Below are 14,997 nucleotides of genomic sequence, written 5' to 3'. Positions count from 1 at the left end.
TCATAAAGCGATCTAACAACCAAATTTATGCGCAAGCTGACCTAAAATATACTTTAGGAGTGCTGCGAACGAGCGAAAATAAATGCACCGCCGCAGGTGTTCGTCTGGATCTATGTTTAGTATGCGCATTGGTAGGTAACTTTTCAGATCAATAAAAATATTCACGTATCCTCAAATGTTTATTTAACAGTTTGAAAATACTCACCGAAATTACTGTGGATTTAGGGACCTTGATTGAGCTCGAACTATAAAGGTGGACAAAAAGCTTTGAACTCGTTCTTCCTGAGTAACAAATACTACTTTTTATAAAGATAATTTACTTCAAAAATAACTTTTTACATTATAATAAAATTATACGATTAATATATATATATATATGTACTACTCAATCTTCAGTACATTTTTCATCATTTTTCATCATACAGTTTCATCATTCATTCTTAATAATAACTTATATTATTTAGTATTGCTATATCTGAATTATAGTAAACTATAATTCAGTTCATATTTTTAAGTATAAATTATCGCAAGATTATAATAACAATTTGCAACCACGATTTTAATTCCTCGCTTGATCGTAGTTTTTTATATACCAATCAACAGTCTCTTTAATCGCTTGTTCAAAAGGCGTAAATTGAAAATCAGGCAGATACTTTCGTAATTTTGCATTGCTTGCTGTTTTTTTGAATTGTCCATCCGCTGCCGATGTATCATACATCACCTTTCCCTTAAAGTTGAAAGTTTGCGCCAGAGTCTCTGCCACTTGTGCTATCGATTTTTCTTGCGCTTCGTCCACTAAAAATTATTACTTTTCTTTCGCAATTTCCATAATAAAGTTATACTGATAATTGCAATATTACAATATTGTTTAACCCTCTGTCGATAACATGGAACTTTATTTTTTCCATCCACAGAAGTCTTCGAGAAATAAAAGAAATTTTTTTAACTGCAGGTTATATAAAAATCTAAAAAAATTCTGATATACTTATACACTAAGTTTTTAACGTTTAATCACCAGAAAATTAAAATTAAATTTTACTTATTCTTTACAGATTTAAATTTATCCACTAGTGACAATTAAATTATTATATTAGTTAGTGATGACTTTAAAGATCCCATGTTGCCGACAGTATAGTAAAAATAATAGCAGCTAAAGTTATTGATAAATAACGTTTACTAGAAAAAAAATTAGGGAAATAATACTATACTTAAATGAACAATTACCTGATAGTATAATTGGTTCCACAGAATCATATTCCCGCAGCACCCAAATTATTAATTTTGCTAAGTCTATGCTGTAGATGAATTGCCTTAAAGGTTTACCAGAGCCCAATACAGTGAATATTTTATCTTCTGTATTTCCTAATAGAATTAAAATGCTAATGTGATAAGAAATTCAAATAATGTTTATACATAAAACTTATTTTCACAATCAAAATATTGGTGCCTTTTTCATACCATCTTTGCACAAGTCATAAAGTCTTCGCATTAAACCAGGTATTACATGACTATCATTAGGATGAAAATTGTCATGTGGACCGAATACGTTGCAAGGAATCACACTGGTATACAGCCTGCCGTGCTGATCATAATAACCTCTGTTAGCAATATCTATGAGTCGTTTGGCATGACTATAACCATAATTCGAGGAATGTGGTGGTCCATTGTGGACCTATAATACATATAATACATATAATACATGTACTGACCTACATATACATTAATTACAGTCATATCTAATGTATGTTACTACCATAGTTTCATCTATTGGATAAGATATTTTATCAGGAAATATACAGGTAGAAAGACACGAGACAACCTTTACGACATTGTTCTCATGAGCAGTGTGCAGAACATTATCATTCATGTGTATATTGTTCCGCTGCAATAAAAGATATTGAAATCACGATTAAAGCTACAATACAATAAATTAATACGCAAATAATGAAAGATATTATGTCCTTCGTGATATTTACCAGAAAGTCTAAATTATGTGACATATTGTGGAAGAGACCGCCAACCATAGCAGCTAAGTGAATGACATGTGTCGGTTTATGATGCTCGAATAACTTCCGTGTACTCTCTTTATCACTGTAAAAGTCATTTGGTTAAAATAAACGTCATATACATAGTGTTTTGCAATCTCATTATTCGTTTGGTTGATTTAACCTTAATCACTTAATCTAACCTACCCCAAATCTGCATCTTTAGATCCAACAAATATCCACTTTTCGTTTTCTCTTTTGTCATTCTCGATAACATTTTGAATCGCTCTACCAACGAGTCCGGTACCGCCAGTTACAAGCACAACATTCATGTCGCATTAAAGGAATCCTCTTAAATTCTGACAGTTAATCAGTGGCTAAATGATAGTAAACTAATCAACTATGGCTGTCAGCTGTGTTCCGAATTTACTGCCAGCGCGACAAGCGCTGAAAATACTACAGTTTACGTCACGTGCACTATAGATTTTCAGTACAGGCAGTAAATTTTGGAACATCCAATAGCAATGAAGTTAAAGTTGAATCTATAAGAAACAATCATATTTATTTGCCCGGCGAGCAGGCTAGCCGCCTTGTCAATTTGAATGCGCTCATCTCACTGCAAAATGCTTCGAAGCTTTTGATTGATCAATCAAGAAACGCTTTAAAGCATTTGTATCGCGTCGACCGTAAAGACATGGATAATGAATACCTGTATTACGTGAAGCAGCCCAGCAAACGAGAATGGATTGAAATGGATTCAGATTTCCAGAAATATTGATTCACGAATGTTAAAATGAATGCTTTTCAATCCTGAATGCATTTTTATTCATTTATTGCATGGAGCATATATATCTCTATGCTTTTTAATCTAACAATAATATTAGCTTTTTCTGTGCATTGTGAATACTGTTCAATTCAAAATTTTGAATAAGAAATGCAGTTTTTCAATCCAATTGCATCCAATTCAATCCAATTGATTGAATCCAAAAAAAAAAAGTATTCGCTATTTAAAATATGTGTGTGTGTGTGTGTGTGTATTCAGATAGAAAAAAATTTCAATCCATTTTAATCCATTCTCGTTTGCTGAGAGTTTAAACATATATATAAGTTTAATTGTTGTAGAATTAAAGATTAAAAGACGACATACAGCCGCAGTGTAGTAGCTGCTGTGATTATTATATGGAAAATAAAAAAACGGCAATATAAAAAAAAATGTTGAGTAACGCCCAACGTTTGATATAAAAAAATCGCAATGAGAACAGTTTTTACTTTGCAGTCACGAAATTAAAATTGGAAGATTTTCATTTCTATTAATAATTATTTTAGAATGAGTACAAATCAGTGGGAGAAAACTTGACGATCAATCATCGTCTCGGTTTCCGGGAACAAAATGAAGCAATATTGAAAAAATATATTGCAATTGTCTGGGAATGCATGATACATCACTGTCGAGAAGTGTCGCATATCCAATTTATTAATAAAATCGAGATAAATAAGAATAGCATGATAATTAAAAAATTTTTTATTTTCCTTTGTTTCCTAAAAAAATAGAGATCAATTTGCATAGCAAATAATTTGATTCTGGATTATTACCCGAGATACGTGTAATGATTTACTAAAATACTTAATTAGACCTTCATTGTTTATTAGTCTTGTAGATTTAGCGTAAAAAGTTAAATTTACATGAAATATATCGTTAATATATATTCTTTTGAGACATTAGAAAAATATCCCGGGCAATAGTATCATTGTAATGTGTGAACAAAAAATAAAAAATTAAAATATAACATATCCATAATTGTCACTAAATGTAATAGACATATTAAAACGAGGAACCACCATTTTCGAAAACTAGCAATTTTCGCAATTTTCTCGAATTTGTCTTTATTTTTCGCCTTTTGTTCGAAAGAACTAATTTGTATAGAGACCTAAGAAAGTTGGGAAAACTATAAAATTTGTAATTACAACCACGATAAGTGTCGTTGCGCTTGGCTTAGCGCCGAGACACTACCGTGTCTTCTAATTCCTGTCATAGCGCAGTAAAATAAGAAAACTTTCCCTGGCTGGGAAAAGAATATCCATTTTATCAATTATATTAAAATATGATTTTAAAGAAATCATATATACATCAGAAACAATATAAAAATTTCTTTCTAATATTCGTAAAACTTTATTAGGCCTCTCATAGCTGTCATGTCTGAATCACAACTAGTAGATCATAACTAAAAGGTTAGTTATCAACGGCAACGAGAGGATAGCTGGCACTGCTTGCTATACCACAATGATTGTTCTTGTTTCTGGCCATTTTAATGTAACCCTTTTCACCCCATGTTTCGCCCCAACTATTCTTTACCAGCCAATAATCATGACCGGTTTTTGAGTCTGTACCATAGCCGACGATCAACACACCATGATCTAAATTTTCTGAATCGCACTCAGGATCAAAATATACTCCTAAAAAATGTGAAAAGATTTTAGTAAAAAAGAAAAAAAATGAGGATACAAGTTCAGATTTTATTACACAAAAATTAGTCTCCAACTAATCATTATGGATTAAATTTTTGATCTACAAGATTAAAAGTCTTATATACAAGTTATAAACTCATTAAATTTAAAAAAAATTAACTTATATTAACTATATATATATTAAATAAATATATATATAACTACATACCTTCACTATAAAGCTGGAAAGATTCATGAGAGGCATCAATAGCAACCGAGACCGGACCTATAGTGGCGACTGCAGCCTTCAACTTCTGTTCATTTCCTCTTGGAATATCTACAAAACCGACATCAGTAGCGCCGCTATCTCTCGGATTGTATCTGCAATTTCAAGAATTTAATAAATCATTAAATTCTATGTATGTTTTTCAATCATGCAAAATAATTAATACAAACCTGCACTTGTCATTCTCTGCTTCATATGGGTAACTCTTTTCGGTATCAAGGCCTTTGTTATCTCTGACGTATTTAAAGGCATTATCCATCATACCACCATTGCATCCTTCGTTGCCATATTTGCCAGAACAATCAACCAAATTTTGCTCACTAAGTGATACTAAAATGCCGCTCTGTCTGAAATGCTGTCCTTCCAAAGAACCAGTCTGCAAGAAAAAAAAGACAATAAGTAATGTCCAATCCTATCTATTAAAGATATTAAAAAAATAAGCTTACAGTAGAGAATGCCCAGCAAGAGCCACAATGTCCTTGATCCTTAACTTCTGTAACAGCACCATGTTTCCTCCAATCGACTTCTTTTGGTAATTCGATATTAGCTGGCGAAATAAATGTTGCTCCCATAAATTGCTTTTGAGCCTTTGCCGACTTATTGAAACCATTCAAAGTATTGACAAATTCATGATGCAACTGTAAGAAAAATAAGCGTTTCACGAAAAATTGCTCGCTTCGTGATACAGATAATTTGCTTTTTAGAAACTTACCATATCACCATATTTGTTCATTCCCAATTTGTAGAGAACTTCATTCAGCTCATATTTGCGATTGTGTTCAACAATTTTACGCTTGTTATCTAAGAAGATTTTCATTCTATATCCCTCCTCAATCGAAGATTTGTAGATTTTTTTATGATGTGTCTTAAAAAGTAATAATCATTATAATCAATATTTATTTTCATTTTTCATTCAATTTAATCATTAATTTTATTTAATAATTAGTTTTCGAGAATTTCTTGCATAGTGACTTCTTTATTTTCTTAACAAATATTTAATCATATCGTATTTGCTATGAAATATATTCTAAAAAAAATCTATAACTGATAAACAAAGTATCCATGTCACTACTTATAAATAGTAACTAGATATGGAAGGTTAAATTTTCATCTTATTTAACTCTTCAGAGTAAACATTATGATGCAAGCTGTAATATAATCTTAAACTCTACTATAAATACAACTTTTATACCTTAAAAATGAACCATTCTGCATCTAAAATCTTGTTGAAGGAAATAGCTTGTCCCGTGGCAAAAACTGCCAGTAACAATAAGACCACCACACTCTTCATGTTTATTCCTCAATTAAGTCACCTACAAAAAAAGATTATTTCAATACAATATAGAATAGATATAACCCTTATAACAAAAACAAAAAAGTTAATTTTATATATTGTAGATTAAAAAATTATTATTCTACTCAATCGCTTATTCAATCTTATTGAGAAAATTCATGAATTTTATTTTATAGTGCAATAAAAAATAAAAATATAACCTAATAGACTAGCAATGAGTCTTAGCTTGAAAGAGCAGAGTTCAAAATTTACGTAAGAGAAAGAAAGCAACGTTATTAATAGCATAACAAAGCTTTGTCCTACCGCTGCAAATATACGTAATCAAAATTTCGAAAATTGCACAAAAATTCCATAAAAGACATTGCGACAACCGTTTATCCTATTTTTTGCACTACAATTATCAAGAACTTTTATATTCGAAAAGAATCATTTTGTTTTTCTGATTCTTAGAAAAAAATTACGCATCCTGCATGCACTGTCAGAAGCAATACGTATCCATGCGTGTGTGTATATATATATATATATTTTACACACACACACACACACACACACACACACACACACACACACACACACACACACACACACACACACACAAAATGTAATTGTGTGCAAAAAAATGCCTCGAGGTTAATCAAATGAAAATCTCTGCTACGCCATTTGTAGTTTTGACAATTTATTTTTTTTCTCTTCTGGATATGGGTAATTCTTTTACAAACCGAACGGATTTTGATGAAAATTAATCGGCACCTCTTCAATTTGACTGAAACTTTTTTTACGGATTCTATGTCGAAAAAAAAAGAGATACGTGTCCGAGGAATTTTTTTTTATTTGCATATTTTCGATAATACAAGTGATCGAACATTTGAGAATGGCAAGTTTTTTGGCTTGGAGACTCATTTTCATAAATCCATAGGTCCGAATCTTTAAGAGCTACAAAATTTTCACCAATTGCACTTTTGTAGCTGAAGGACTGAACTGTAAGAAAAAAATTTTTTTTACAAAAAATACTAACAAATTTATATTGTTATTAACAATTTAATTGTTTAAATCGATTTTTAACAAACGCCCCCAAAACGAATCAAGTTTTTAGTATTTTTATCGCATTCTCCGTCAAATTTTACGTCAAAAACATGTTTTCAAAATATGGTACCTTTTCAATTATTATTGTTAAAATATTAATTTATATAGCGCGTAACGGCCAAAAAAACGGTTTTTTGCTAATAAAACGAAATCTGTAACTCGTATCAAAAAAAGTTAAATGTAAAAGTTGTAGATAATTGACAGATCTACAACTTTTCTCGAAAATTTTTTTTGACATAACCTCAAAATTTTAAATTAAATTGCAAAAAATGTTAAAAATCAGCTTTGTAACAATTATTTCTTGACAATTTGCATAAAAAAAAGTTTATGGGTAATTAATTTCGAATCGAATCTCCTGACATGTTAGAAAACCAATCTTGATTGAAAAAAAATTATTATGAAGCGTTGAAAAAAAAATCCATCCAGTGCGTAACTTTGACATGTGGGATTTATTTTATATTTTGAAATTATGTATTTTTTGGAACTTCGTTTCTTAGCATTCATAATTATTTCTCCAATGGTTTTTTGGTTTAATATTGGTTTTTTAATTTTTGCATATTTTTAAAATTTCGCGGGGAAGTCCGCCTAAAGTGAGATCCGTAATCCATAGTGATCTATTATTATTTATCAAAGTCTTTCATGGCAGTGGTGGCTAATACAACCAACAGGGCGATATTACATGACGCACTGGATAGATTTTTTTTTCAAAGCTTGATAATAATTTTTTTTCAATCAAGATTGGTTTTCTAACATGTCAGGAGATTCGATTCGAAATTAATTACCCATAAACTTTTTTTTATGCAAATTGTCAAGAAATAATTGTTACAAAGCTGATTTTTAACATTTTTTGCAATTTAATTTAAAATTTTGAGGTTATGTCAAAAAAAATTTTCGAGAAAAGTTGTAGATCTGTCAATTATCTACAACTTTTACATTTAACTTTTTTTGATACGAGTTACAGATTTCGTTTTATTAGCAAAAAACCGTTTTTTTGGCCGTTACGCGCTATATAAATTAATATTTTAACAATAATAATTGAAAAGGTACCATATTTTGAAAACATGTTTTTGACGTAAAATTTGACGGAGAATGCGATAAAAATACTAAAAACTTGATTCGTTTTGGGGGCGTTTGTTAAAAATCGATTTAAACAATTAAATTGTTAATAACAATATAAATTTGTTAGTATTTTTTGTAAAAAAAATTTTTTTCTTACAGTTCAGTCCTTCAGCTACAAAAGTGCAATTGGTGAAAATTTTGTAGCTCTTAAAGATTCGGACCTATGGATTTATGAAAATGAGTCTCCAAGCCAAAAAACTTGCCATTCTCAAATGTTCGATCACTTGTATTATCGAAAATATGCAAATAAAAAAAAATTCCTCGGACACGTATCTCTTTTTTTTCGACATAGAATCCGTAAAAAAAGTTTCAGTCAAATCGAAGAGGTGTCGATCAGACAGGTGTTCGATTTGTAAAAGAATTACCCATATGCGCGTGTGTTGCATCCTCTGGAATAATCGTTCGTTTGATTATCCTGCCGTTCATGCTAGTGTGATTTTAACAATGACTCACATTTCTCGCGACGGAAAACCTGCGGTAAAATTACTGCGATGACACAGCGATAATGTCAATTTGGGTCCAGTGTAGATAATATGATTCTGTTTCAATGGAACACGCGAAAGACGCACGATCACGTGGAGATAATACATATAAAAAATCTCAAAATCTCGACCTTGTTACAGCGCGTTGAATAATGAGCGGCACATGTCGTTTTACGAATCAATCACATGCATGTTTGCACGCACTTGTACTTGAAAAGTCTCATGGTCAGAGTTCTTTATCAAAGTTTTTCTTTTCGTGTCAATTTCAGATTCGGTTGAATGTATTTTGAATGCTTTAGCCGAGACGCAAAAAAGATTATCAAATTATTACTAAAACTTGAAAAGAATGTGATAAGAAATCGATAGATTAAAGTTTAAAAACCCAGTTTTACAATTCAACTTGTTTCTTATCTCTTTCCAATTCTAGAATTAAAAAGAAATAAGGAATTAGTTGAACTTTGTTTAAGAGTTGACTACAAATTTTAAAACTGAGCCTTCAAACTTTAATCTGTTCATTTCTTATCGCATCATTTCGTCCAGCTTGTCTAGACAAAAGAATATGATAAGATTTCGATATTAATCATATATTCATGGTTTACTGCAGTATCAATCTACCCAATGGTACTCTAAAAACAAAGTTATGTACAAAATTGATGACACTGACGTCACAAATATATGTATATCGGATGTTATCTCCCTTTCCTTGAAATGACGAAATACATTTGATTATGAATTCCTTCTTTAAACATAAAAAAAACGAAAAAATGTTCTTGATATCTCTCAATTGCGCACTAGACGCGTTTGCTACCACTCGACAAGATAAACATTGAATCACGTGGTAAATAAATGTATAAAAAGAATTTATAATTATATGTCTCCATCGCGATGTTGTCCAAATTGTTTTGATTTAATTAATAATTTTAATTGCAAAATATATATATTTAAAAATTACAATAATATATACAATATTCAATAAAGATTAGATTTTTTTCTATATAATCATAAATGTTCTATAACATAAAAGACTGATATATTATTATTTTTTATTCAAAGGATGATATAATTTTATGTTCCAAGAACTTGCCTCACGTATGTGAAGTGTAATGATAAAATATTAAATTCTCAATTATTTTCTAAAATAATCAAACAGACAAAAGAATAAATATATAATATAGTCTATCTGACATAGCTAGGCAGCTGTGATATCGATCTTTGCATGATATCAACTTCACATTTGTTTGTTTACAACAATGTACGCAAAAGTTGATCATCCTTCTCTACTTCAGCTTTACTTAATACATAAAGTACATACAGTATCAGGAAAAAAAAACATTGAACACAATGATTTCAAAACCACCACCTAATTTACATTAATTTTAAATTTATGGAAAGTTGTTTGTTATAGGTTCACTTTCAAGATTAATATTCATCTTGGAATTGATGTTTCCTTTATGTCCATTTCTACCAATGTAGATTAATTTCAATTCAATTTTACTTTTTACGTTTAATTCAAAGAATTAGAAAAAGATAAAGAATAAATTTTGCGAGTTGCGACAGGAGTTCACATTTTGACGATTCTCTCAGCCTAAACGCCCTAAACGATGTTTTAATATTAGTAATACAATAATATGTCCTTTAGGTTATATACGCACAATTCAATTTTTACGAAAATCTAAACGCGTTATCGCATTCTGTAATAAATAACGAGATGGCAGGAAAAGAAACAAAGAAAACTGAAGCTATTCATTTGTTACGCAAATTGAACTCTTCCGCTATAAATACGCACCTATTTGACTACATGATTTAGATTTAAAAAAAAGAAATTTACACAAAATACATGAAATATGAAAGGCTGCTGCTGGAAGCGAACGAATTGCGTTTCTTGCTTGATCAAGCATTTAGAACAATGAATTAATAATACTCATACGTGTTTACACTTACGAGCTCTCTTTATTCCCTGCAAAACTTTACTCCCTGCCAGCTGAGTCTACCACGGACGTAATGACAATCTGCGACAATCACAATCGTTTCCGACTAGCAGCGTCGTTCTTTTGTATTCCTCCCTCTCCCTGTTATTACTTTCCACCATCATAGGCCACGTGATTCAGCGACAATGAAGTCCATTGGCGTCGTCTGACGACGTTTCGATGTTTGTATGCACATACATAATATATGTATGTACATTAGTTACTCATCGCATTTGTTGTTTATCGTGTTCGTTCGTTGAATTCCAGCGCGATGATCCTCCGTATCATTTTGCACAGCTTGTACAGAGTGAGATAAACGATTGTGACGTCACGGCTGCGAGTCTTGCCAGTCATGTGTCTACGATATCGAGTAACCCAGATTCATAATCAACCTCGTGAGGGGATGCTGCGACGCGGCAGTCTCTGTTTCAAAAGCGGAAATGATAACACGCGTGATTAAGCTTGTCACGAGGTCTACACCGTGTTTCGTATCTTTTCAGCGATAAACCGAATGATGCAACCGACTGAACCGACCGTGCATGCTACCATCATTTATATTGGAAAATTTATTTTTGGAAAATGTGTTATAATCCGATCTGATAATTCGATGTAAGTTGTTCTTCACTTTGTTTGGAACATGGTTGACAAACATCGTTTTATCTTTTTTGACACTCAACGAATAACGTAGAACATTCATTGTGTCGACTGTCCTTTAAAGAAAAACAGCCGTTAGAAACTAATTATTCATGTTGTGTACGCTGTACATTTTCATTACTGGTAGAAGTGTGTATCTGAATACGATCAAAGTATAAAGGAAATAATAATTATACATAATCTATTTTTTATTAGATATTGTGACTACGTTCAGCAATGGAACAAGCAGCTTTGCAACTGTTGCAAAATTCTTCAACATGGTTGGTTATGGTTCTTTTTTAGTTCCTTACGGATCTAAATGTATAAACCAATCGTATTGAAAAATTTCACAACAGTTGCAAAGCTGCTTTCTCTGCTGAACGTAACCACTGAGACAAAAATAAGACTATTCTAACTTATATTTATTGAATGGGCGTCGCTATATTGAAAATTAGGCACCAGCGCCTCTGAACTTAAAGAGCAAAACTACTTACGTATATCATTAAATACGTGTATAAATCATTAATGGCAAGTTATCGACTGCGGTCGATTTGGACATTCACGCACTTTAAGCACCGACGAGATACTATTAAAGACTGTCAAATTTTGGGCAAATTTTTGGCGGTATAATAAGGGAGGTAATTGAAGAAGAGATAATTGAAGAGCTGACATTATCGATTATATCAATTGATATAAATTTGCTCTTATTAACATAAATAGTTCATACATTATTAAATTCATGATTTTTTATTATATAAATGTTCTATAAATAAATATGCATACTTGTAAAGCTATAATATTTTATATATTGCAGAAAAATTACAATTTTTTTCTCTCCAGTTATCATCTCTGTTGATAATCAAACTTTGATGATAGCATTGAAATTACAATTTTAGAGAAAAATCGAGTATTATTGAGTTCTAAATGCATAAATATGTCCACTAAACTAATAAATCATAAAATTAGTACAATATTTTCAGTTTTTAACTCTTAATTACTTACAATATTTACAAGGACGCCAACTCTCGTAAAGATGTCGGTCTTTAATAGTATCTTGCCGATGGAATTACTCAAAGTTTGAAAAATGTCTATTTCACAATTTGCGATTAGTATATTGATTACGATCGGTAAAAATCACGTATCTGCTCGCGGGATAAAGTAGAGAAACGCAGTGAAGGGTGAAGGGACAGAAATAAGGTTACGAAATTCAGAGTCATGTCGACGAAAAAGATATACGATTTAACGCCGGAGCAACGCAAAATCGCGTTGTGGAGAGATGCGAAACGGAAGCAGTTACGCGAATTGTACCTAAGAGATTCAGCACATCCGACCAAAAGTCTTCTCGTACGTACATACACGGACATTTAATTTAACCTATAAGTTTACAAATATTAGCGATATTTTACTCCGTAGACAATATTTACGCCTGTTTGTGTTTGATTTATGTATTGACAAATTGCATTCATTGCTATCATTTATTGTACGATGGTATTTTGTTCACTTGCATTTATAATTTATTATTCCAATCTTTGTTTTATTTATTGGATTCAAGTATGCTTAATATTTTTAAAGAATACGAAGTAGTTTATTATAAAAATTATAACATTAATAAGAATTAAAAAATCGAATAGAATCATAAATGCATAAATATTTGTATATGTATGTATATAACTTTTGCTTTAATCAATTGTGTACACTTATATTTAAAATTGCCTACACAGAAATTATATAACAGATTAATGAAACATGACAATAGAGGAAACTATCTGTTGTACTTCATGTTTAGTACTTTGTTAATTTTGAAATAAGAAAATAATTGATTTTAGAGTATAATAATGTCTATCTAAATTAATTTTAATAAATTATTACATGATTACTCATTCTATGAATATAGTTTGATACAGGAATATATAGATATGCTGCCTCGAAAGCATCGATAGAGCAGCACTTTGTACCTACATTGATACGATTTGTGTCACGAGTTGGAATGATTGCATCTTTTGTTATCATAACTGCAGTGACATTAAAAAATAGAAAGGTAAGTCAAATGTGATTAAAAAACATAAAATTCGAGAACCGATGTAAAAATATTAATATGTAATGTGTATTATTTTTTTTATAGGATAAAAAAGAACACTTGTATCGTACTGGGCAAATTGATTATGCAAGCAGATCACATAGATTCTGTTAGATTATTATTTTAATAAAGTATATGTTGATGTATCTAACTTAACACTAGATGATGTAAAATAAACTCATAAGAAATATACATATATATGTATATATTATATATTCATGTTAAATGCAATGTATGTTATTAGAAGAAATAAGAAAAACATTCAAGATTTTATAAACGTATAGTTATGAAAGGAAAATTCGATGAAGAGTGATACCAGTCTCAAATATAAAAGGTACACACATAAAATATGAATTTAACACAATAATTAAAGACTATAGATTTCTCACAACAATCGATAAATTTGTATATAGGTATTCTATATTTTATCATTATAGAAAGAGTAATGTAACATATGTGTTCATTACGTTTCTATTATCGATCTTCCAACTGCTTGTCACGCGCGACAACAGCGTCATCGAATTTAACCATGTATGTAGTTCCTTTATGCCAGTGTGCCGTTACCTTAGCAGGCTGTATAATAATATTTAAAACATTTATAAATTTTGTCCCAAAAAAATATAAATGCACAAGCTTAAAAATTGATCGATAGATTATCTAAAAAAATAAATAAATAACTGCTTACAAAGCCGCAATCGCAAAGTACAGCCTCCACGATACCAGCGACGAAGGATGCACAGTTCAAGCTCCCTTTATCTTTGGGTACCGACACAAATTTGTTTACCAAGGATTCCTTTTCGATGATGTAATAAGTACGTTCGTCGTCGTTTGCATGTTCCAGTTTATCGGCCTCTCGACCAAACAAGGACTTCCATACCGTACTTTTGATAAATAGCAGTACATTAAGTAGCTTTATCTCACGTTTACCACCCTTTTCCCGTACCACAAGTAGATCTGTTATCCTGTGTCCAACTTCTGCTCCAATCTCTGCCAATCTAGTCACAACATAAGACAATATACCTTTAAGTGAGTGCGAGATAATGAATGATAAAGAATAATTTGATCTACTTACTTATTCTGCAGCTCTGGAACGGTATATACTCTATTTTGACAATATTGCACTAATTCGGAAAATAAAAGAGCAAAACAACTCAAGCTAACCTCTCCTTTACCTTTACTCAAGGATTTATCGAGGATACTAGTTCGCGGTCTTATGGCTGATATCGTGATACTTGACATCTTTATATAATTAAATATATCGTGCAATTTTTATAAATATTATTATCAAGAAACGTTGCGCGATACTGTCAAAATACTATACACTGTACTGCCATTTTTTTACGATTAAACTGACATCTGACGGCAGTGACGACTAGTGGTGAGCAAATTCAAAAAGGAAAGGTCTGTTTGAAAGGTCGAATTGTTTTAAATATATTCGAAACTGTAATTTTTCTCGTAATCTTCTTATCTATCTTATCATATCACTATCTTATAATTTAGAAATTTCAAATATCTTAAACAAAAGTAAATAATTTTATTTATTTTCAAAAAAATGCAAAATTTCTGTTATATATTTATATAATTACAGTTCATTATTTTACACACACAAGTCCCGTATTTTATTTA

The 14,997-nt window shown here is 30.9% G+C and overlaps 4 protein-coding genes across 6 annotated transcripts; 1 reads left to right on the top strand and 3 right to left on the bottom strand.

Annotated features, from left to right (window-relative positions):
* Window positions 1-557: 557 nt before the first annotated feature.
* LOC108756112 (probable GDP-L-fucose synthase) lies at window positions 558-2,519 on the bottom strand. Its single transcript, XM_018499693.1, has 6 exons — window positions 2,193-2,519; window positions 1,977-2,091; window positions 1,754-1,882; window positions 1,459-1,672; window positions 1,225-1,362; window positions 558-795 (listed from the first exon to the last, which is right to left on the bottom strand). Exons 1-6 carry the CDS (start codon window positions 2,315-2,317, stop codon window positions 560-562), a joined length of 957 nt encoding a protein of 318 aa, XP_018355195.1. The 5' UTR covers window positions 2,318-2,519; the 3' UTR covers window positions 558-559.
* Window positions 2,520-3,687: 1,168 nt separating this feature from the next.
* Window positions 3,688-11,169, bottom strand: LOC108756120 (cathepsin L). 3 transcript variants are annotated; one of them, XM_018499711.1, is made up of 7 exons: window positions 10,620-11,169; window positions 5,909-6,029; window positions 5,429-5,581; window positions 5,163-5,354; window positions 4,887-5,092; window positions 4,660-4,811; window positions 3,688-4,439 (listed from the first exon to the last, which is right to left on the bottom strand). In XM_018499711.1, the coding sequence occupies exons 2-7, from the start codon at window positions 6,005-6,007 to the stop codon at window positions 4,216-4,218; spliced, it is 1,026 nt and encodes a 341-aa protein (XP_018355213.1). In that variant the 5' UTR covers window positions 6,008-6,029; window positions 10,620-11,169; the 3' UTR covers window positions 3,688-4,215. The 3 variants fall into 3 exon arrangements, with proteins under 3 accessions (XP_018355213.1, XP_018355212.1, XP_018355215.1); XM_018499710.1 differs by having other exon boundaries at window positions 10,636-11,169; XM_018499713.1 differs by lacking the exon at window positions 10,620-11,169 and adding an exon at window positions 6,314-6,413.
* A 1,223-nt stretch (window positions 11,170-12,392) lies between these two features.
* On the top strand, window positions 12,393-13,553 carry LOC108756124. The gene is made up of 3 exons (XM_018499716.1): window positions 12,393-12,638; window positions 13,189-13,332; window positions 13,417-13,553. Exons 1-3 carry the CDS (start codon window positions 12,510-12,512, stop codon window positions 13,483-13,485), a joined length of 342 nt encoding a protein of 113 aa, XP_018355218.1. The 5' UTR covers window positions 12,393-12,509; the 3' UTR covers window positions 13,486-13,553.
* A 271-nt stretch (window positions 13,554-13,824) lies between these two features.
* Window positions 13,825-14,715, bottom strand: LOC108756123 (trafficking protein particle complex subunit 5). Its single transcript, XM_018499715.1, has 3 exons — window positions 14,444-14,715; window positions 14,057-14,366; window positions 13,825-13,944 (listed from the first exon to the last, which is right to left on the bottom strand). The coding sequence occupies exons 1-3, from the start codon at window positions 14,608-14,610 to the stop codon at window positions 13,846-13,848; spliced, it is 576 nt and encodes a 191-aa protein (XP_018355217.1). The 5' UTR covers window positions 14,611-14,715; the 3' UTR covers window positions 13,825-13,845.
* Between the last annotated feature and the right edge of the window lie 282 nt (window positions 14,716-14,997).

Source organism: Trachymyrmex septentrionalis, unplaced genomic scaffold (assembly GCF_001594115.1).
Source record: "Trachymyrmex septentrionalis isolate Tsep2-gDNA-1 unplaced genomic scaffold, Tsep1.0 scaffold95, whole genome shotgun sequence".
Lineage (NCBI taxonomy): Eukaryota > Metazoa > Arthropoda > Insecta > Hymenoptera > Formicidae > Trachymyrmex > Trachymyrmex septentrionalis.
Note: the sequence above shows the minus strand (reverse complement) of the source record. Positions and strands in the feature narration are given on the sequence as shown.